This window comes from Palaemon carinicauda, chromosome 33 (assembly GCF_036898095.1).
Source record: "Palaemon carinicauda isolate YSFRI2023 chromosome 33, ASM3689809v2, whole genome shotgun sequence".
In the NCBI taxonomy this organism is placed as follows: Eukaryota; Metazoa; Arthropoda; class Malacostraca; order Decapoda; family Palaemonidae; genus Palaemon; species Palaemon carinicauda.
In genome coordinates, this window is record NC_090757.1 from 75,789,627 (window position 1) to 75,812,951 (window position 23,325).

The 23,325-nt window shown below is 42.6% G+C and overlaps 1 protein-coding gene across 2 annotated transcripts in view; it reads left to right on the plus strand.

Moving 5' to 3' along the window:
- The window catches only part of LOC137625988 (dynein heavy chain, cytoplasmic-like), a 770,344-nt gene extending 747,718 nt beyond the window's left edge, over nt 1-22,626 (plus strand). For both annotated transcript variants that reach the window (XM_068357067.1, XM_068357068.1), the window contains 7 exons: nt 7,961-8,144; nt 8,584-8,727; nt 9,358-9,464; nt 9,624-9,827; nt 11,615-11,812; nt 19,409-19,577; nt 22,055-22,626. In XM_068357067.1, coding sequence (XP_068213168.1) covers nt 7,961-8,144; nt 8,584-8,727; nt 9,358-9,464; nt 9,624-9,827; nt 11,615-11,812; nt 19,409-19,577; nt 22,055-22,314 — 1,266 coding nt within the window. In that variant the 3' untranslated portion in view covers nt 22,315-22,626. The remainder of the gene's footprint in view (nt 1-7,960; nt 8,145-8,583; nt 8,728-9,357; nt 9,465-9,623; nt 9,828-11,614; nt 11,813-19,408; nt 19,578-22,054) is intronic.
- The last annotated feature ends 699 nt before the right edge of the window (nt 22,627-23,325 follow it).

The following is a 23,325-nucleotide window of genomic DNA, read 5'->3' on the forward strand; positions in this document are numbered from 1 at the left end:
CCGTTCTTATATAAGCCTAATAAGGTTTCATCTGAGCATGCTAAGGCGCGCCAACCAGATACGCGCTATGCGCCAACAAAACTTGACAAACGCGCTACTGTAGCTCGTCAGGCTCCGTCAACAAACTCTAACACAGGGCATCAATTGCGTATGCACCAACACGCACATACGTTCCAACAAGAGCCCTGCACTTCTACGCGCTATGCGCGCACTCATGCACATATGCGCCCACGCCCAGCTTTGCGCTAACCCTCACCTGCGCGCCAGCGCTCTCTTGCACGCTCGCGCTCTCCTACTCGCCAGCGATCTCCTGCACGCCAGCGCTCTCCTGCGCGCCAGAGCTCACTCCCAGCAGTTATTTGTCCTGCACACCCACGATCTACTGATCTAGGCACTACTGGGAAGTCAACTAGAGTGACTTCTCCCACATTCCAGCTCTCGCCATCCCGCCAGCGCTCTCTATCGCCCGCACGCATCCGTGAGGATATGCGGGCTCCGCGAGCACTCGCCCATCCTCTCCTACGGATTCGCGCCCACATCCTGACGCGCGCCCAGGAGCAGCACTGACTTTAACTGCGCGCCCGTGCGCTAGGGGTCTTTCTCCTGCGCGTGCGCGCCCTACGACTGGTACAGGCACGCGCGAACTCGTCCCACGCGCCCACGCTCTCAATGCCTTGATTCTGCTCGCCCGCGCGCGCGAATACTCTCCCGCGTGCGCGCCAACAGTCTCCCGCATGCGTTCCTGTGCGCCATGAGTCTCCCGCGCGGGACTCCCAGTATTCTCCCTCGCGCGAGCGTCAATATCCTCCCGCGCGAGACTGCTGAACTACAAGCACGCTAAGGCGCGCCAACCAGATACGCGCTATGCGCCAACGAAACCTGACGAACGCGCTATAGTAGCTCGTCAGGCCCCGTCAACAAACCCTAACACAGGGCATCAAGGGCGTATGTGCCAACACGCACATGCTTCCCAACAGGAGCCCAGCTCTTCTACGCGCTATGCAAGCACTCATGCACATACGCGCCCACGTTCTCCTGCGCACCAGGCCTTCCCTGAGCCTAAGCATACGCTGCCACGCCCAGCTGCGCGCCAAACCTCACCTGCGCCCCAGCGCTCTGCCATGCGCTAGCACTCTCCCGAGCGCCAGCGCTCTCCTACTCGCCAGGGATCTCCTGCACGCCAGCGCTCTCTCGCGCACCAGTGCTTATGCCCAGCAGTTATTTCTCCTGCGCATCCACGACCTACTGATCTGGACGCTACTGGGAAGTCAAATAGAGTGACTTCTCCCATGTTCCAGCTTTCGCCATCGCGCCAGCGCTCTCCATCGCCCGCACGCATCCCCGAGGATACGCGCACGCCCCCATCCTCTCTTACGGATTCGCGCCCACATTCTGACGCGCGCTAGGGGGGTGTCTCCTGCGCACGCACGCCCTACGACTGGTACAGGCACGTGCAAACTCTCGCCCACGCACTCAACGCCTTGATCCTGTTCGCCCGCGCGCGTGCGAATATTCTCCCGTGTGCGCGCCAACAGTCTCCCGCACGCGCTCCTGTGCGCCATCAGTTTCCCGCACGCCATCAGTTTCCCGCACGCCCACAGTCTTCCACGTGTGACTCCCGGTATTTTCCCTCACGCGAGCACCATTACTCTCCCTCGCGCGAGCGTCAATATCCTCCCGCGCGCGAGCGTCAATATCCTCCCCCGCGCGAGCGTCAATATCCTCCCGCGCGCAAGCGTCAATATCCTCCCACGCGCGAGACTGCTGAACTACGATCAGCAAGGTCGCCACCGCCTCATTCCCCTCCCTGCAAGCGCATACCAGCGCGCATTGTGGGAGAAGGGAAACATCTAGAGGGGTCCAGGATCCCAAAGCCTTTTCAGGTAAACCCACCAATGATGAGAACTCCTCCCAGGGATCCTTCAATTCCTGTCCCTTCAAGGGGTATGTCTGTTAGCGTGTCTGTCAGTCAACAGCCCGGGTTCGGTGCACTGATCAGAGCCGTAATGCAGGCGTTCAAGCCTGTCTTCTCTGAATTGGGTCACAGATCCTTGGCTGCTTCTACCCCTTTGAAGATAAAAAGAGGAGTTCCAGACGCGTTAACTTCTCCAAGGGGAAAAGTGACTCCACGCAAGCCTTCGAGGCAGGTTCCTTCTTTCCCCCAGACTGTCTCTCCTTCCCCTTTGGACGAAGATTTACCGTCCTCAGGGGAATCACGCGAGGAGAGATTTTCCCCCATCGCACCAATGAGGGAAACCTCTCCTCGCGCCAAGATGTCTTCTCAGGTGGGGACTGAAAGGAACATCCCACCCTCGTCAATATTGGAGTCCTACATCCTTCCCAGGAAGGACTCTAAGGACTCCAAAACATTGCTGAAGTCCTCTGCTAGGACTAGGATCGAGCCAGCTAGCCACTCAAGGAATGTCTGCGACTCTCCTCAAGAAGAGCCTTTGGGGACAGAAAGAGACTTCGCTGCAAGTCCTTCAACAGCAGGAGACCAGCAAGAGTCAGAACACGCGTTTTGGCAAGTTCTGACTCTAATGAGGGCTCTCAACGGGTTTTCCGACCCAGAGATCCCTCCTCGAAAGGGCAAGGTCACGGTCTTGGACCATGTCTTTGGTACTCAGAAACCCTCCAAGACCAGTGCAGCACTGCCCTGGTCTCAGGGTGTTAAGAGCACCAGGGACAAGATCTCTCTACAGCTCTCCGAGATGTCTTCCTCCAACCGTTCCAGTGCCACCAACAAGCTCCTTCCACCTCCTCGCATACAGCAGAGGAGGTACTTTGAGATCTTTAAGGAGCCTTGTTTAGCTCTTCCTCTTCACCACTCGCTGGAAGAGCTTACTAGGGGAGTCCCTCTTGAGAGAGACTCCAACCGGCAGGTTTCATTCTCGGCAACCGAGATCCTTAACCAGGAGAAAGTTGTGAAGTGTGCTATGCAAGCCACTTCGTGGCTCGACATCTGGTTGGGGACCTTAGATATCCTGATACATTCTGAGGATTTCTCCAAAGAATGTACCAGGAAAGTTATGGAGACTTTTCTTCTCTCAGGTACTAGCACGATCGAGTTTCTGGCCCACCAAGTCTCGAACCTTTGGGCAAATACAATTTTGAAACGTCGGGATGCAGTAGCTGAGAGATTCCATCTGAAGGTCCCTAGCACCGAGATCAATAGGCTCAGACATTCTTCTCTAGAGGGATCCATCTTGTTTGAGCCTAAGGATGTGGAACAGGCTGCTGAGAGGTGGAGAAAGTCTCATCAAGACTCCCTCCTTCATAGGGCTTTAACATCTAAGCCCTATAAGCCTCCAGCACCACAGCAGTCCTGTCCAGTTAAGACCGCTAAAACGATGACAGCAGTGAAGACCGTGGTGTCTAAGCCCTCTCCTGTCAAAGAAAGGAAAGACAAAAAGTCCTCCAGGGGAGGCAAGAATCCTAGAGGGAGCAGCCGAGGCCACAAACGCTAGGATAGGCAGTCCCCCTGCATGTCCACCAGTGGGGGGATGCCTACAAAGTTGCTCAAACAGGTGGAAGCCACTCGGGGCCGATTCCTGGACAATCTCCGTGATCAGTCTAGGATATCGCGTCCCGTTCATAACATCTCTACCTCCCCTGACGACGAATCCAGTGTCATTGAGCTCCCTAGCCATGGGATCGGCAAGGGGGCAAGCTCTTCGGGCAGAAGTCCAGACCTTGTTGAAGAAGGGTGCTCTCCAAGCTTCTTCAGTCGACCCTTTCTTGTAAAGAATGTGTCGGGAGGCTGGAGACCAGTCATTGACCTCTAAACTCTGAACAAGTTTGTCAAACAAACTCCGTTCAGCATGGAGACGGCGGACACGGTCAGACTAGCAGTAAGACCGCAAGACTTCATGTGCACACTGGACCTAAAGGACGCATACTTCCAGATCCCAGTCCATCCATCTTCAAGGAAGTACTTAAGATTCAGCCTAGACAACAGAAAGTACCAGTTCAAGGTGCTGAGTTTCGGTCTCTCCACAGCACCACAAGTTTTCACCAGAGTGTTCACCCTAATATCATCTTGGGCACACAGGATTGGCATCCGTCTCCTCCATTATCTGGATGACTGGTTAATCCTAGCAGACTCGGTGTCATCCCTTCTTGAACACCGAGACAAACTTCTGAGACTTTGCCAAGATCTGGGGATCATGGTAAATCTCGAGAAGTCCTCACTGCTTCCCACTCAAATACTGGTATACTTAGGCATGATTATAGACACCAATCTCCACAAAGCCTTCCCATCAGACGACAGGATAGCAAGGCTGAGGAAGGTCGCAAGACCTTTTTTCAGACGAGAAGAACTTCCAGCCCAATTGTGGTTATGTCTCCTCGGTCATCTTTCATCGCTGGCCTGTCTAATTCCCAACGGTCGCCTCAGGATGAGATCCCTCCAGTGGCGACTCAAGTCCCGGTGGAATCAAGGGTACGATTCCCCGGGCATCCAGATCCCCATGGGACCTGCGGAACTGACGGATCTCCAGTGGTGGGTGGCAGACAAGAACCTACGAAAAGGAGTGGATCTTCTTGTCCTCCCCCCGGATTTGATGCTGTTTTCGGACGCTTCAAAAACAGGGTGGGGGGCCCACGTGCTGCACCAGACGACCTCAGGCCTGTGGTCAGAGTCAAAAAAGTACCTCCATATAAATCTCCTAGAGATGAAGGCCGTCTTTCTGGCCCTTCAGCAGTTCCAACAGTACCTGGCAAGTCACGCTGTGGTGGTGATGAGCGACAACACCACAGTAGTGGCCTACATCAACAAACGAGGTACTTTTTCGCAGCGACTATCCCATCTAGCAGTAGAGATACTGAAATGGGGCGAAGTCCACTCGATACTACTATCGGCACGCTTCATTCCCGGCAAAAGGAATGTGCTCGCCGACAATCTGAGCAGAGCTTCTCAGATAGTGAGTACCGAGTGATCTTTGGATCATCTAGTTGCCAACAAAGTCCTGACTTTGTGGGGTTCTCCGACTGTGGATCTTTTCGCAACAGCACTGAACTCCATGCTCCCGCTGTACTGTTCCCCAGTCCCGTATCCCAAGTCTCTCTGGCAAGATGCTTTTCAACAACGGTGGGACAACATCGACGTTTACGCCTTTCCCTCGTTCTGTCTGATGAGGAGGGTACTCAACAAGACCAGAACATCGGTCAATCTTTCAATGACCCTTATAGCTCCGCTATGGCATCACGCAGAATGGTTCCCGGACCTTCTGCAACTCCTAACGGAGCTACCAAGAGAACTCCCTTCACAACACAATTTACTCAAACAACCACATGCCAACATCTTCCACAAAGCCGTAGGTTCACTACGACTTCACGCCTGGAGACTATCCAGCATCTCCTCTCTGAGAGAGGATTTTCGCAACAAGTTGCTGTCAGGATGTCTGGACCCCTGCAAAAGTCTTCGGCAGCAGTCTACCAGGCAAAGTGGAAAGTCTTTTGTGGTTGGTGTCGTGGAAGGGGTATCTCTCCACTCGATGCCACTATTCCAACAATAGCGGAGTTCCTCGTGTATTTGCGGGAAGAAATGCGCCTTTCAGTCTCGGCAGTGAAAGGCTATCACTCAGCCTTAAGTCTAGCCTTCAGGCTGAAAGGAATGGACATTTCTTCATCGCTAGAACTTTCCCTACTCATACGTAGTTATAAACTTACCTGCCCTCAGTGGGAAGTGAGACCTCCCCCATGGAACGTGGTTCGAGTTCTCAGGTCTCTTAATAGACCTCCCTATGAACCATTACGTCAGGCATCAGATCGCCACCTAACCTGGAAGACGGTGTTCCTACTAGCTTTGGCCTCGGTCAAGCGAGTCAGCGAACTTCATGGTCTCTCGTATGACATCGCCCATTCAAGGGGATGGGGGGAGGTAACGTTCAGCTTCGGCCCTGAGTTTATTGCTAAGACTCAGAATCCTGGAGTGGCGGATCCTCGATTCGACTCCTTCCGGATTTCTAGTCTCCGTACTGTAACAGATGACCCTGACCATCTCTTACTATGCCCAGTAAGGAGCTTGAGGCTGTACCTCAAAAGAACAGCTCAAGCCCGTCCTCATGTAGCAGCTCTATTCGTCAGCACAGGAAGGACTAAGAGGAGGGTCACCAAGAACACCATCTCTGCATGGATTCGTAGGGTCATTGACCTGGCCTTGAATCCAGACCCTCCTCCATCACGTTGCCCTAGAGCACATGATGTCGGGCATAGCTACATCCCTGGCCTTCAAAAAAAAAAATTTTCAGTGACGTGGGTTCTTCAAGCTGGGGTGTGGAAATGTCAAACAACATTCACATCCCACTACCTGCAAGATGTGACCCACAGGAGACTCGATACTTTCGCTGTCGGCCCTGTGGTGGCTGCACAACAGTTGGTTTAAAACCTCAAGCTCCTTATTGGACAAGTAGCAGAAGGTTGAGGGCATTGTTACCCAGTTTTAGTCTGCATGAATGAAAAGGTTTGACTGGCTCTTATTCTTTCCTTCATCATCCCCTCTCTTGGGGAAAGCAGCATCCTGGGTTCTCTGCATAGCTAACCTCAAACCACTGCAGGTAAACCATGCTCTCTTGTGTTCCTAGCATTAAGATTGATACTGTTACGTCCCCATACCCTAACAAGGTGGTATTGGGAAAGTCCTATTCTACAAGTTTCCATCTAAAGAACTTCAGAACAACTTCCTAGGACGAGTCACACTTCTTCATACTTTCACACACAGCTTGCGTAGGCCGCAGTACTTGCGTAGCAAGGTTCTAGCGAGGTGCAGGCACTCCTTATTTTTTGGGTGCTTACACACTCAAATAACGAGCCCCCGGGCAAAGCCAAAAGCCAGACTGGCTGGGACGTCCACCCTTCCTCATGGGTGAGTCACCCCTATTAAATAGCGTGGTTTGTATTCCAGTTACGGAACAAATGACAAATTCGTAGATAATTTGTATTTTTCCTAACTATACAAACCTTAGCTATTTAATCAAACTTGCCCGCCAGCCCTATCCCCCTTGAAGTCCTACCTCTAAGCAAAGTGAGCTCAACTAGCAGTGTGGGTAGTAAACCCTCGTTGAAAATTAATGGCTCGTCATTTCAGCTACGCCGAAAGTAATACCCTTATTAAATAGCTAAGGTTTGTATAGTTAGGGAAAATACAAATTATCTACGAATTTGTCATTTCAAAGAGAAAAGAAAAAAGGAACCCCTATCTTTCATTAAAGGGATGGAAAGTATTGCCAATACTTCACATTGGAGGGATGGAATGTGTAGTGAACACAATAATCAAAGGTTAAAGATTTTAGAGAATGAAAGGGAAACGGGTAACTTATTGTTTATTATGGGATAACCTTACTACTTTCCCTACACCTTTTGTTGGATAGCATTTTGTGGTGGAAACCCTTTCTGTTCTAATGCCAAATTATTTTTTTTTTTATTTGTAGCGTGAATGAAGTACTGTATTATATTAGTGATGTAATAAATTATTCTTATTTTAATTTAGTTAGTATACCATTCACCCACAGTCCCACTTTAAATTTATTTCAATACATCTTACCCATGCTTCCTCCAGTAGCCAGGTTTTAGGTTCAAACTTTCAGCTTTGTTTTATCGACAATACAGACTTTATAAACAGAAATATTGAAGGCTATACCAACCACTCCAAGGATATGAAAATAGGTTGTTTGTTGGTATGAATACGATACCATCTTTTGGACCCAACCCTTTCAAGAGCAAAACATGGATATGTTGATAATGAACAAACCAAAATTTAATGTTTCTGATTACTATAAACAAGTATTAGAAGTATATACCAATTAACAAGATGGTTTAGAATTGTATAAAATAAAAGTGAAAGAAATGCAGGTCACATCACTAAGCTTAGAGGGAATATAAACTTTTGATGTTCAGATTTTTCTTTGGTATACTATTATGATTTGTCAAGCTTTATTGCTCAATTCTCTCCTTCTGTCAGGGACGTACGAACTTACCACCAGAGAAAGTCCCATGGGATGCATTAGCCACTCTGATGTCAGAATGCATATACGGTGGAAAGATCGACAACGAATTTGACCAGCGCCTCTTAAGCTCCATCCTTACTAAGCTGTTCATGCCAAAGAGTTTCGACCCAGAGTTCCCATTGATCAGTAATGTAGATGGTCTGTATGAGTTGTGTTTCAGCCATTGCTCATCTCATGTATTCATAATTATTATCATAAGCCATAACTAGTCCACTGCATGCAGGATTAAGGCTTCGGTCAAGTCCTTCCACTTGCATATATTTACGGTCTTTCTATGCCAGTTTAAACTCACAAATTTTCTTAGGTCGTCAATCCATCATCTTCTCTTTCATCCCCTGCTGCTTTTGCCATCTCTAGGGACCCATTTTGTTATTCTTAATGTCCATCGATTATCTGTCATTTTCATTATATATCCTGCCTATGTCCATTTCTTTTCTTTATGTATTTTAAGAATATCCTCTACTTTTGTTTGTACATGTATCCATGTTGCTCTTTTTCTGTATCTCATGTACGTATTGCATTGATCTTCATGAAGTAAAGGTTAAAACCGACAATGAAGTTATCTTAATTTTGACAGGTGTTGAGAACCAGAACATCACCATGCCAGATGGCATTAGGAGAGACCAATTCTTACACTGGGTGGAAAACCTTAGTGATAGGCAGACTCCATCTTGGTTGGGACTTCCTAATAATGCAGAGAAAGTACTCCTTACGACTAGAGGCAAGTTTTGTCTGCTTTCAAGAGTTTTGACCAAATCTATATGGTTTAGAACTAGGGTAATACTGTATACATATTGTATCGTAACTGTAGGCAAGTAACAATTTGTTTTTGTAAATCGCTTTACATATACTTGCATCATTATAATATTTTAAGTTTTCGTTACCCATCAATTTTCACAGAAAATCTTTCATGATGCTGATAGTCTTAGGAAATTAGTCTTTGTTGTCCATGAAAGGGCTGTAGAAGTGGACCATCCTTTTCAGTAAGACATGTAGATGTTAATTCATAATTTGAAGTATTTTCTTAAACTTTGACTTATTGTGAATCCATTAAGTCACCTTCGGAATTCAGTTTCTGCATTTAGATGATATACTTTCTATCAGTAATTTTTTACAAATTTAAACTGGGAATTTAATATTCTAAATACGAGCTATACCCTGTAAGCTTAGTTTACATTTCTTTTTTATTTATTTAGGTTATTCATAAAAGTTTATTAGTAGTTTTGTGTAACCTATTGAGCAGTGAATGGAAGAATCTTAAATATCCTGTAATAAACCATCAGTACTTGTATTTTTTATCTTTATGAATTTTACTTTATCTTTCTCTGACACACAACTTTATATTTCCCAGGAACTGATATGTTGAGTAAATTGTTGAAGATGCAAGTTCTGGAAGATGATGATGAGTTAGCATATGGGGGAGAGGAGACTGTAGGAACAGAAAGAAAAGCAGTCGAGGTCAGTTTTTTTACTGTTATATTTCATTTATATTGTTATTTTTGAGCTGTGGTTTAGCAAATACAGTGAACATAATGAAACTTTAAAAAAAGCATGTGTTAGTTTTATGGTAAAATTAAAGTATAAGATATCCATATTTACATTATGCCTAATTTGCAGGGCCGACCAGCGTGGATGGTAACCCTAAACCAGTCAGCCTTGACATGGTTGTCTCTTCTACCTGAGGCAGTAAATACTTTGCGACGTACATTGGATAACATCAAGGATCCGCTCTATCGCTATTTTGAACGTGAAGTCAACTCGGGAGCAAGACTCCTGCGCATCGTTAAGAGTGATCTGAACGACGTGGTTCTTATTTGCAAGGTGAGACAATTGGGTGTAATGTTAGATTAGGATTTTTTCCCACCATTTCATTTATTTTTTTTTATTTTTGACAACACTTTTTACACATTCTTTTTAAATACTACTTTCAGTTTTACTCACTCACTTTACAAAATTCATTTGTATAACCTCAAAACGGTGCAGACATGTGACATATTTGTAACTAAATCTACAATATCCCTACTCCTGTACATATTTTCCTGCAGTCTAAATAGGTCATTAAAAAATACTTTTCTTTGAATCAAAGCTGTAGTATATTATTTATATCCAATTAATATACATCTGTTCTTGCTTCCTTTTTCAGTCATGCTCCTGCCTTCTTTTAACTTTTACTTTGTATGGCAATGTCAGCATATTGCAGGACAGTCAATTGCCGTTAGAGGTTTTTGTATGTGTATGTTAATCTGGCTACCATCTATGTGGTAATTTATATGAGCTCCATCTCCAATTAGCAGTCGTCAGATGATTTATATAACTTTAAGTTGGTTTAGTAAAGGATATTGTCTTTAATGTTAATGCATACTGTAGTATATATATTATATAATCCTATCTGAGTGAGAATACCTGAAGGGGACTGTCTGTTTTGCCATGCATTTTTTTTCTAATTCAAAATACACCATTTCTATATGCTTTAGATTTAAATAATACCTTCATCATAAAAAATGTCAAGTCATTTCATCAAGAACCTTTTTATTTATTAGCAAAAATCATGATTTTTTAAAAATATTTAGGTATATTTTTCTCCGCTAATGTGGCACCAATTGTATTGAAAATCATACCATCAAAACCTCTTTATAAACCAAATAATTCTGTGTAACAAATTTTCTATTTTCCATTTTTTTATGAATATTTTTTTATTTCTTCGTCCAACGTAAAATAATCATGAAAAAAGGAGAACAAGGAAAATAAAAATTCTGGTACAAAAAATTGTAGAATTTTTATTCCTCTTTTCAAAGATATCTTTCTCTCTAAAATTGAACAATAAATAGGTTAGAGAAATGTACCGAAGTGTGAATAAGTATGTTTTTGAGTTATGAGCTCCCAAAGATTTGCTATAAATTTTTGCTTTTTCCATAGAAAAAATCAAAATAACATTACTATGATAACCTTTTCTTGTACTTTAATTGTTTATTCGTACATGAAGGCCCCCTAGGCAAGGTATGTAAAACCTAAATTTACTAATACACTATAGTTGCTCTCTGCTTACGTTTTGTTCTTTCTTTGACCTTGGGTAAAATTGGCCTTGCTATAAAGTTCACGTGGACGTTGTGAAAACATGGTGTATATACGCACTGCAAGTAAACAATCACATATATTATAACTTCTATCCATCTTTGGAAACTCTGGCTGTTCTTCGCGTAGATTGTAGTTTGCGTTTGCAAAAATAAACACGCAAAGATGATTCTGTCAAACTCAGTGTCATGCAGACGACACAATAAGGATGACGTCATCATTTAAAGACAGCTTTATCGTCATTATTTGTAAAAGTAATTGGCTGAAACTTCTTGAGAGCATATACGATATATTTATGCATACGTATAAACAATAAAACAATTTTCGATTTTTTAAAGTTATGTCAAACACCATAGTGGACAGTCCCCTTAACATGGGGAAATGGTTTGTACAGTTGACCAGCACGGTGATGAAAACTGCCCAAACCCCAGACATGACGAAGGACATGTCTGAGGTCTTTGTCCTGTAATGGACTAGATATGGCTGCATTTGTTGTTCCAATGTATAAACAGTACTGTATATATTTTGTCTTACAGGGAGAAAAGAAGCAGACTAATTACCATCGCACTATGGTTAGCCAGTTAGTCAAGGGAATAATCCCAGACCAGTGGAAAGCGTACACTGTGCCAAGAGGTGCAACTGTCATTCAGTGGGTCACAGACTTCTCCCAGCGAGTGCGGCAACTTCAAGAAATTTCCAAACAGGTTGCTCAATTTGGAGCTTCTGAACTTAAGGTACAATTTCAGTTACTTTTAATGTTCCAAATACCTGTACCCACTGTAATGTTATTCATAAACTACTGTATACTTTCTTATTGGTATTTTGTATTTATTAAAATGAATCTTAACTTCAGAACATTGTATGCTATTAACTTGAAATTGAAAACTTAGAAAAAAAAATTAATGATCTCTGTTACCCTTCATTGTCCTATATTTATGCTATGGCACTGTTCATACATCATTTGGCAATTGGAAAAAGACTGCAACAAGTTTTAACTTCTTAATTTGGTCATTAGATTCAAAGCATGCTTCCATGCCTTCTCTTTTTAGCAATCTTGACAGAATATTTAGAATTAACAAGACCAGCCTAGGCCACTTTGAGTTAACAGAACATGTTTCTAGTCCACAGCTCATTATTGAGTGTAGATACAAATTCTATGGCATAGGGTAATTGAACCTTTATCCAATGTGATGTAGAATATTGTTTTTATTTTTGCAAATTTCCCTCAATAGCCATAGCAATTAGACTTGGGTAGAAGGACTATCCAGCTCTTTAAATTCACTCTAATTTTCATCTTTTGATACAGCAAACCAGATCTGTTCTGCTAACCATGTCACCCACATTGTTTTGGAATTGTTCAATTACCTATCTTGTAAGATTTCTTACAGTAGCACGGCATTTTGGGTGGCTGGATTCTGGCATTAATTTTGGGTGGTTTTGATGTAAAAAGTATTGGAATGGGAAGTATGGCTTAGAGATGAAAGACATTGATTCTTAATTTCATAAAGTTGTGAATGTAGGCTTAGAGATCATTACATTACTGTATTTTTTATTTCATGAGGTTGTCAATCTGGGCATAGAGATGAAATAACATTTTTTTTTTGATAGCATGAGGTTCTGAATCTGATAACTTAAGAATTAATAGCTTATTATTCAAAGGCAGGTATGGAAATGATTTATTTTATTATTAAAATCATGTTTGTTCCATGATTGGAACACAAACTAATGCTATTTATAGGGGTATTACTTTCAGGCAAAGCTGAAAGACGACCCATTAGACTTTTAGCAAGGGTTAACCACTCGTATCGCTAGTTAGCAGCGGTTTGGGGGTTAGTAGCTACCCCTCTCACGCACACACTTGTGACAGTAACTCACTCACTTTACTTTTGGCTAAGGGAGAGAGACGTTGTCTCTTCCCTCTCCAACTGATCGGCCTTTTGACTTTTTAATCTATTTCTTTTTATCAATTTCTTTTTTTATACCGTATATATGGAAAAAATTCTTAGTTTTCGTATATCTTTTAAGCTTTCTTTACGGTGAATATAGCTTTTTGTGTGTCAGCGTAGTGCGGCAGGTTCTCAAGGGCGAAGAACCTTCCCTTACGAACTTCTTCCCATGGACAACGGACATCCCATAGGCGGTTGGCCTTCCAAGGGACTTGGCCACCGCTGCAGGGGAGTCTTCATCGTTTGGATATCCCTCCATTCGGATGTCAATGTCGCCCTCTCCCCCACGTGTTCTTAGGAGGGAATCTGTTTGCGGCCTTCACAGAGCTTGACTTCGGTCTTGCTCTTTTTCCCTGACAAAGCTGCTAACTTTACGTGGGTGGCCAGCATGCGTGGGGGAACACCTTTCCCGTTCCCGGTTTAGGTTGCATTTCCGAATGGTTTTCTTTAAAAATTGAAATAATAACTGTTTGTAATTTAACATTTCAGCTTTGAATCTGCTCTCCTTCTTGGGACAATGGTCCTTCGGCATTTCCTGCCGGCGAAGGGTGCGCATGACCTTAGCTTGTCCTCTCCCCTTCGGGGTTCCCCCTTCCCGCCGAAGGGTTGAGTGGTTCTCACGAGCAGTTTGTTTTGTCAGCTGAATTAGTTCATTGTAACTCTTGTTTTGTAACAGTGTTTACGTGGCCTCTCTCCTCCTTCTGTTGATTCGGCCGTTGAAGGAAGTGCGCAGTCCTTAATCTATGACTGTTCTCTCGGCGTACACCTTTTCCGTCTGCAGATTAGGTGCTCCTACTTAGGGAGTTTTTTCGTACATAATTTTATTATTTTTTCTCAGTTAGCGATGCCATACTTCGTTCGGTAAGATAGCCGACGTAGAAGAGCAGTGCCGTTCGTTCCGGTGGAATCTGCTGTCACTGCTCCGTCACTTTCCCAGTCTCCTGCGCCTGTGCAGCTCCTGATCAGCATGGTAACCTCGAGAAGCTAGCTCCAGCTACATTTTCTCAGGGAGCGCTCAATGCAGACCAAATTTAACAAGGTTTGTTGATGGGAAGCAAAGAGCGCTGCCCGAAGGTCCGCCTCCAAGGATTGGACTACTGTACTTTCCCTCCAAAGGAGAGTTATCCTCACCAGGTGTTGGGCTGTTCTTCCTTCCGAGGGAAAACTTCTCTTCATCATCTCTTGTCTTGCACCCTTCCCACTTGCAGGGAGAAATGCTGACAGCTACATCTTATCAGTTCCAGAGATCATTCCTGCTGGCCAGTCTTCCCTGCGGAGAATCGTCATCGTCATCGGCGAGCTCGCTGAGTTCGTAGTCCTCTTCGTCGCCTCAGACACATACTTTCGCCATTGGCAAAGAGACACCTGTTTAGCTCGTCGCTGACATCTGCCGAAAGATCCCCTTAGAAGGATCATCAAGGACCTCCCCGTTCCACGACTCCTCAGTTGTTGCCTTCGTCAAGGTATCGTCAGCCAGACGAGTCTCTTCAGTCTCTCTGTTCACCCTCTAGTTCCCGACCCTCGCCGGACTCTCCTCGGATTCGCCGTTCGGCAGCTTGAGGCGTTGGCCTGTCCAACGCTCATCTCTGATCTCTCGCCATTGAACTGCTGTTTTTGGCTCGCCGTCGCCGATCGAAACTTCAGGTTTCCCGACCTGCCATCAATGACTAGAGTAATGTTGCCGATTGCTAGCTCGTCTTTCACCAATTGTCAATCTCCAATCTTGGCGATCACCAATGGTCAGCTTGCCAATCGCCAGCTCGCCGATCGCCAACTTGCCGATCGCCAACTCGTCGATTGCTAGCTCACCGAATGCCAATTCACTAATCGTCGAGCTATCCTGCGGTTCTTCAACTAACTGATTGTCAATTGCCAGCTCACCGAGTGTTGTCTCAGATCTCTACTCGTCGATCGCCACTTCACGACTAAACAATTCGACAGTTTGCCATTCATCAGCTCTCCTATTTGCAGCTCTCTGATTGTTAGCTCACCGATTGCAAGCTCAACAATCGCCAATCACAAGCTCAAATATCGCTGACTGCCAATTGTCTGCTCGCAGGTCGCTAGATTTCCGATTCGCCAGCTCACTGTTCGCTGATTCAATGGCTATATGATCTCAAGCCTCTAACCAATCGCATCGATTGCCAATCGGCGTTCGTCGACTTGTCTTTTGCTGTTCTTGAAAGACAATAGTTCTCCGTTCGCTTACTCTCCATTTGCTAGCTCGTGTTCATCACTAAGCCAGTTCAAGATCGTCTCCTCTCCTCTCTCTTGGGCTTACGCTACTTCAACAGCCCTCCCACATAGAATTGAAGGAACTGCTCCCAAGAGTCTCTTCGGAGAGTGCTCTCATTTAGACAACATAGATTGCCTTCTCACATCTCTCTTGGGCATACGCTACTTTGGTAGCCCTTGCCATGTATATTTGTAGGAGTTTAATGCAGATTTCCTTCTGGGAACCTAACCCAGCACTCTCCATTGATGATTGGGGTAATGTGCTGGGGTTACCCTTGGCACTTAATACCCCTCTCACCTTTTGGGTTTAGTTTGTTTCTCACAAACTGGATTCTTCGGTTCCCGAAGTTTTCATCACCTGCAAACTGGGAATAAACTGCTGTCATGTTCCTAGGATTCTTTATCAAATCCTGCACGTACGCTGATGTTCATATCCCATGAATGTACGTTCTTCACTTCGTTTCTACTACGGAAGGAGGCAGATACCTTGAATCTGTTCCTCCCCTTGCATTGGGAGGTACAATTTCAAGGGGTTACCATCCCCCCTCATTCTCTCATTCTCAGAAGATTGAATTCATTGCTGTCTAACGTGACAGCTATGGCAACTCAGTAGCTAGAATTCCATTCAACCCTGGGATGGGTAACCCACTAGAACACCAGAGGTAGTCGTTATCTTGTATACTCCCAGTCTCCGTCGGCCTATGCGCCTTTGGACCTTCGTGTGAGCACCTTCAGCCTCCATCTGTGAAATCTTTTCCCTAAGAATTATATTTGCCCAACCCTTCATGAGACTTAGTCTTGTTCGTGAACTCGGAAAATAACTCTTCTGTAACCAGAACTCTTACTCTGGCCAGATGATTGTCTGATCCTAACAGCCTCGAGCTCCTCCAAGACATCTTGAGTTTACTACAACCTAGGGATTGGAGTAATCTCAGGAAAGACCCGACTGTCATATTAAATACGGATATCTATAGACATGGTCATCAGCTTGCAGAAACTTCCGCAGGTTCGACAAGACCGCTTCAATCTCTGTTGAATCCAACCTTTTCATGAACAACCAGATCCCAGGTCCTACGGCACCAGGTATCTTCCTTTCCTCTGGTTCTCTACCAGATCTGAGCAAAAGACTGTCCTAATAAGGAGGTTGCCAGATGAGAATCTCATCCAGGGAGTCAATCTTCTCGGTTCTTCCCCAAATTGATCTCTCCCTCGAGATGCATGAAAGAAAAGAGTGGGGCATACCGTACCATTCAGCCTCTGGGCTGTGGTCAGAGCCCGATTGCGACCGCCTCTTGAACCTCTCAGAGATGAGGGCAATCTTCCTGCGTAAGAGAGGCTCGTCTCGTACAATGCCCTATGCCAATGTTTAATTTGGGCTAGAACTCATGGACGGAAAACAGAGAGTACAGCCAAGGGGATTGTCTCTAGGTGCTGGAACTCCTCCTTCCATTGTGGGGAGAATCACCAACTACGGCAGATGTTGATCGTGTTTTTCCCGTCTGCGGAAAAGACTTACTCCTCCCTTTAGTCTCCCCTTCGGAGGATTCTTCCAGCGAAGAGAGGGATTCATCCACTTCTCTGCCGAGGGAGTAGTTCCTCTACCAGCCACTATGCAGCAATCTTCATGCTTGTTCGAAGGATTGCTGACAGCGACAGCAAACGGTGGCCGCTTTCCCATCTGCGAGAAAGTCTTCCTTATACTGGTTGGTCCCCCCTTTGGGGAATTCTCCCACAGGAATTGGGTTCGCCCACTCTCCGCCATTGCCTTTCAGAGCAGGCCTCGTCCTCAGCAGTCCTGTCTCGATAGAAGACGCGTGTCACCTAATGTCGTAGATCCTTAAAGATCCTACGGGAATTGGATTCATTCATTCCCTACCTTTGATCTTCTGGAACATGACATCAGACTCGTCCCGTCAGCAAGATTTGTCTTGCCCAGCAGACTTTTCATGCCTAGTCGACTCATCTGCAACTCCTGACAGAAATCCCAAGAGAACCCCCCCCCCAGTGACTCTAATCGCCACATGTGAACATCCTCCACAAAGCAGTATCTTCGCTGCGACATCACGCCTGTAGGCTCTCCAACTCCTCCTCTGTCTGGGAGTCTCTTCCGCAACAGGTTGCAAATAGAATGTCTGAATACCTGGATAGATCTTCGGCATCGGCCAAATCCAGGCTATGTGGACTGTAAGTTGGTTTTATAGACGGGGTATCCCTTCTCTCGATAACACTATGCCAGCATTTTCTTGGCCTCAGCAAGGAAAAACCACCGCTAGGCCTTAAGCCTCGCCTTCAGACTGGAAGGAATGGACCTTTCTCTATGTCAGCATTGCCCCTCATATGGAGTTTTGAGCCAACAGACCCTTAGTCGAAAAGGAGACCTCATTCCAGGACTCCAAGCAGCAGAGGTCTCCTGACCCTGATGACAGGTCTCCCGCTCGTTTTGGCTTCTGCCAAGAGAGTCGGCGAACCCTATGGGACACCCTAAACGTCTCTCATTCACAACGATGGGCCAAGTAATGCTCGACTTAGTTTCTGGCAGCTCAGATCCCAGAATCCGAACCCATTGGTCTAGGAGTCTTTCACAACATCACCAATGATCCAGATCAACTGATACTATACCAAAGAGAAACTGGCAACCCTTCCTCAAGGAAACTATGAGAGCTCGCCCCATGTGTCAACACCTTTCATCAGCATGGGAAGGTCAAGAGGAGGATCACAAAGAATATTTTCTCTGCCTGGATTCATAAGGTCATTAACCTCGCACTGAATTCAGATCGTCTTCCAATACTTCGACCCAGAGCACACGAAATCCGGGGCATTGCTACGTCCCTGGTGTTCAAACAAAACTACTCTGTGGTGCAGATTCTACATGCAGGCATTTGGAAGCATCAAACAACCTTCACCATCCACTACCTGCAAGACGTAATCCACAGGTGACTCTATACGTTCTCTATCGGTCCTGTGGTGGCTTTGCAACAACTGGTTCAACACCTCATGCTCCTTGATGGACAAGTAGCAGGAGGTTGAGGGCATTGGTTACCCGGTTTTAGTCTGAGCGAATGAATAAGAACTGGATCTTTCTTTTCTTCATCCTCCCTTTCAGGGAAATCAGCATCCATGGTCCTCTGCACAGCTGACCTCAACCAACTCGAGGTAAACCATTGTTCCCTTGTGTAACCTGATATTGTGTCAATACTGTTACGTCCCCATACCCTGACGAGGTGGTATTGAGAATGTCTTGGTGACCTCGAACGATTCCTTTGACTCAGAAGAACTTTTACCTTGACAGCCACATTGCTACTATCACAAACACATAGCTTGTGTAGGCCGCAGACCATGCATAGCAAGGTTTTAGCAAGATGTAGTGTTTCCACCTACTATGTGCTAACACACATTGAGGAGAATCCCTGGGTCAAAGCCAAAAAGCCAGATTGTCAAGGACGTCCATCCTCCTAATGGGTGGGTCAACCACCATAAATAGTGTTGGTTTGTTTGTATTCTAGTTACGGAACAAATGACAAATTTGGAAACAATTTGTATTTTTCTTAACGATACAAGCCTGTAGCTATATATACATATTTGCCAGGCAACACAGTCCCTCTTGAAGTCCTACCTCCAAGCAAAGTGAGTTACAGTCACAGGTGTGTGACAGTGGTAGCTAGTACCCCCCCCCCCACTAACTATTGGTAGTGGTGTGGGTGGTTAACCCTTCCTAAAGGTCTAATGGCTCGCATTTTAGCTACGCTGAAATAATACCCCTATAAATAGCTACAGGTTTATATCGTTAAGAAAAAATACAAATTGCTTCTAAATTTGTCATTTCATTTTCATACCGCTGTTCATTTTTACTAACTATTTGAGTATTATGTCAAGAATTTGATTAATATTGGTGATCTCATGCTTGACAAAATCATTGTCAGGGTCAGGACTTGTGACCAAGGAGCAACAACATCATGTGCCAACCGACTTATGTTGACCTTTTGTATCATAGCTAACAAATGAATGAAGATAAAAAGAAACTGAAAATGGTAATAGAAATCTAAATGAATTATGTAAGTTACACGAACTGTTGATGCCAAAGTGTGTCATTAAACCCTCAGAGCTAATGTAATGGGATACCTCTAACATTTTTCTCCTTTTGGTCGACAGAATATGACAGTATGGCTCGGAGGTTTGTTCAACCCCGAAGCTTATATTACGGCCACATGCCAGTGTGTTGCTCAAGCCAATTCTTGGTCATTAGAGGAGTTGTCTCTTGAGGTGTCTATTGCAGACATGGAAGGGCAAGTTACTGCAGCTGGTGGCTTTAACATTAAAGGTAAGGTTTTGATTTTTTATTATTGCTTTTAGTTTGGATTTAGCTTTCAGCTTACTGTGTTTGATAGGCTTTCAAATTGTTTAAACTTGTAATTGATCATTTTGAGAGACTAAATTTTACTAAATTTACGTATTTGTATTTCTCTATTGACCACAATCCTAGAAGATTAGCATTGTTTTAGTAGTGTCTAATGCTTTTAATTTTTATCATTGTACACAATTCTTCCATAAGTTGTAATTTGGATTTTGGTTAGCATTAATTTTATTTGCTTTTACCATTGTTTTTCTGTTAAACATATTTTGGATATTTTGTGAGGTTATTGATCTTGTTATTAGGGATAAATCATCCAAAATTAGAATTTCTATTTCAATAGACTCCAACTGATTCTTAAATTATTAAAAGTATGTAGGATGCTTTGACAGTGGTTAAGAGGAGCAACTCACAACCTAAGGTTGAAGTCTTCAAAATTCAGTTTATAGTGTCTTTGGGTCATATAATGTCTATTGTTTAGGTTTTAAATACTGTGGTTTTATCAATGAAAAAAGTTCATGAATAGCTAAAAGGGCCTTTTTCTATATGTACGTAATTGGGCCAGATCTCGTAGACATCCTTTTCCCGACTCTGTTACATGTTTTATTATGTTTTTTCTAGGTGGATTTATCTTCGAATTTAAACATTTTCTTTGATAGTTTGATAATCTTCATTATCTCCATATATTTGCAAGGAATAGCTAACAAACAGATTTTGTTTTGCTTATGTCATTGTCTGCTTGGTTATATATATATATATTATTACTTTGATATGAATATGCTAGAATATGCATAGAGTCAAAGACGATAACTAAAAAGAGCAAAACTGTGAAATGTAGCCTATACAAGAAGAGGAAGATGAATATATTGCTGTATCTAATCTTGAGTAAACAGTCGTTAATCATGTGTAAATACTGTCACCCATTGCCAGTCGTATAGGTTTGTCCTGTATGTCTATATATTCATGATTTATATGTCATGATTATGCTGGAATGAAAACTATATAGACCAAAAGTGTAAAATGTGTCCCAAAAAAGAAACTGACAAGAATATGTTCTTGGTGCTAATCTTGCGTAAATAAAGAATAGCGTCACCCATTGCAAGTCAAATACATTCATTTGTGTGCATGTTTATACAGTAATACCTTAGGATGCGAATTAATGCATTCTGGACTGTATAATGAAATAGAGCCAAGTGCATTTGAATCATTTAATATATCTAACCTAACAGCACGAATTTCGTTTCGTATCCTGAATATTTTTTTGTAATTCGAGGCAAAAAAGAATTTTTTTATGTCATTTCGTATCATGAATTTTTCGTATACAGAAACTTTCGTATCCTGAGGTATTACTGTATATTCATAATTTTCATGTTATGACTATGCTGAAAGATGCATAAAGGGTCATAAATGATTAATGAATAGACCAAAAGCATAAGATTTTGCCAGAAGAAGCTGATGAAATTATATTTTCTTTGCTTATCTTGTGTAAATAAATAAGAATATTACTCCATGCCAGTCATATGTTGTCAATGTATTGTGATTTTGCAATTTTCAATCATATTTTTGTGTTTTATGTTGCAAAATGCCCAGAATGCCAAAGAAGAAGGTTATATAAAAAAAAAGGGTGAAAAAATGCATAGAACTCCATTTCTGGATCATAATATCTCCCTCATCCCAAGAGATGATTCACCCTCCTAAACATATAATTTGCTGATCCCCTTATTTCTAGTACATTAAGTGCCTATTGTGATGCCTTGTCTAGTGATTTTGAAAACAGGGTCTAAAATGTATAGTAAAAGAAGTATAATTCAGCAAATTAAACATATTGAAGGGAAAAATTAAGTCATAGAAATTCTAGCAGGATTTCCAACAAACTAAAATGTTCAGAGAAAAGTTGCTATAGCTGATTTAATAATTGACCATTCTCATCATTCAAGAGTATTTTCACAAAACTTGAAATTTTTGGGGAAAATATAGTACTTTTTTTTCAATATTAACTAATTTCTACTATTTTCACATGAAAAGGAAAGATATTTTTAACCTACAATCTGTATGTTCACTTTTTGGAAAAATGCAAAACTACTAAATGAAAAATGGTCGCCATTGAAAGTGATTTATATACTTTGATAAAGTAATATACTGGTATATCAAAACAACAGAATCAAATTTAGAATTTTCTTATGTACAACTTTTGGAATATAAAAATCTCTTTTTAATGGATTTTAAATGAAAGAAATCGGTCCATAAATAAGAAAGTACGGTAGTAGGAATTTGAAGTAACCCCAAAATAACATAAATTTACAGAAAATTTTTTTTATAGGCATCAAACTTTCTTCTATATTCTAAATTGATAATGTATCATGAATTACCAATATAAATTATGCATAATTAGCATTTTATGGCCAGTAGGCCATAATATTTTACTATCTACAATTTATTTTTTATAGGCTTGAAATTACAAGGAGCTGAATCCAAAGAAAATTGCCTTCACCTCACTCCAATCATCCTAACGGAGTTACCCCTTGTGACCCTCAACTGGATTCGGCGGGAAGGTATCGACAGTAATAAAATAACGCTCCCTGTTTACCTCAATGCAACACGGACAGATCTGCTGTTCACTGTAGACCTAAAGATGATGCCAAGCCAGAGTGCTCATAGTTTTTATGAAAGGGGTGTGGCACTTTTGGCCTCTACCAGTTTGAATTAAGTAGAAAGTTTGTTGATGTTTATCTTTGTTTTTTTATTCACAGGAATTAATTTTTTGCTGCAGCAAAGAAATAGAAAAATTATTTGATACTTTTTATGGCTTATACATTGGAATAAATAGGTTTAACGAAAATTGATTTATAGTAATTGAACCTTGAAGAGTCAGGTCAGTGGACTCTCAGTTCTGGCTTCTTTTTGTTCTAATTTTGGATTAAATAGGTTTACTCAAAATGGATTTTAAATTCAACCTTGATGAGTCGGGTAAGTGGACTTTCAATTCTGGCTGCCTTTTGTTCTAATATTGAAATAAATAGGTTTACTCAAAATGGATTTTTAATTTGACCTTGGTGGGTCAGGACAGTGGACTTTAATTTCAGCATTGACTTCTATTCATTCATTTAATCAGTTATCAATATATATATATATATATATATATATATATATATATATATATATATATATATATATATATATATATATATATATATATATATATATATATATATATATATTATAATATATATATATATATATGCATATATATATTTATATATATTACACGATTATGGCTCCCGGGTCTGGGCCCCTAAAATATACTATACTATGGCTCGTGGGTGGGAACATTATATATATTACGACTGGCAAGTTAATCAACCTCTCAAATTCCAAACTCACCTGTTTGTTTTTACATTAAAACTGTTGCACTTTAGAATATTAATACACAAATTCTGAGACAGTTAAATATCTCCCAGATGGCAATATATAAAGCACAAGAATTATTTTATGACTTACTACGGCTCTTAACAGGATACAAGCGGAATCTGATTCTAAACAATAGTGATTGGAATAATACACTTTACAAAAATAAATATATTCTATATAAATTACAACACTTTGAAAAGAATTTACATAATAAGAAAATAAATCTCTTGAAATATTAAGTCTGAACAAAACTTAGATATTCAAGTTTGATACTTAATGAAAATAGATAACCAGATCACATTACAAAATC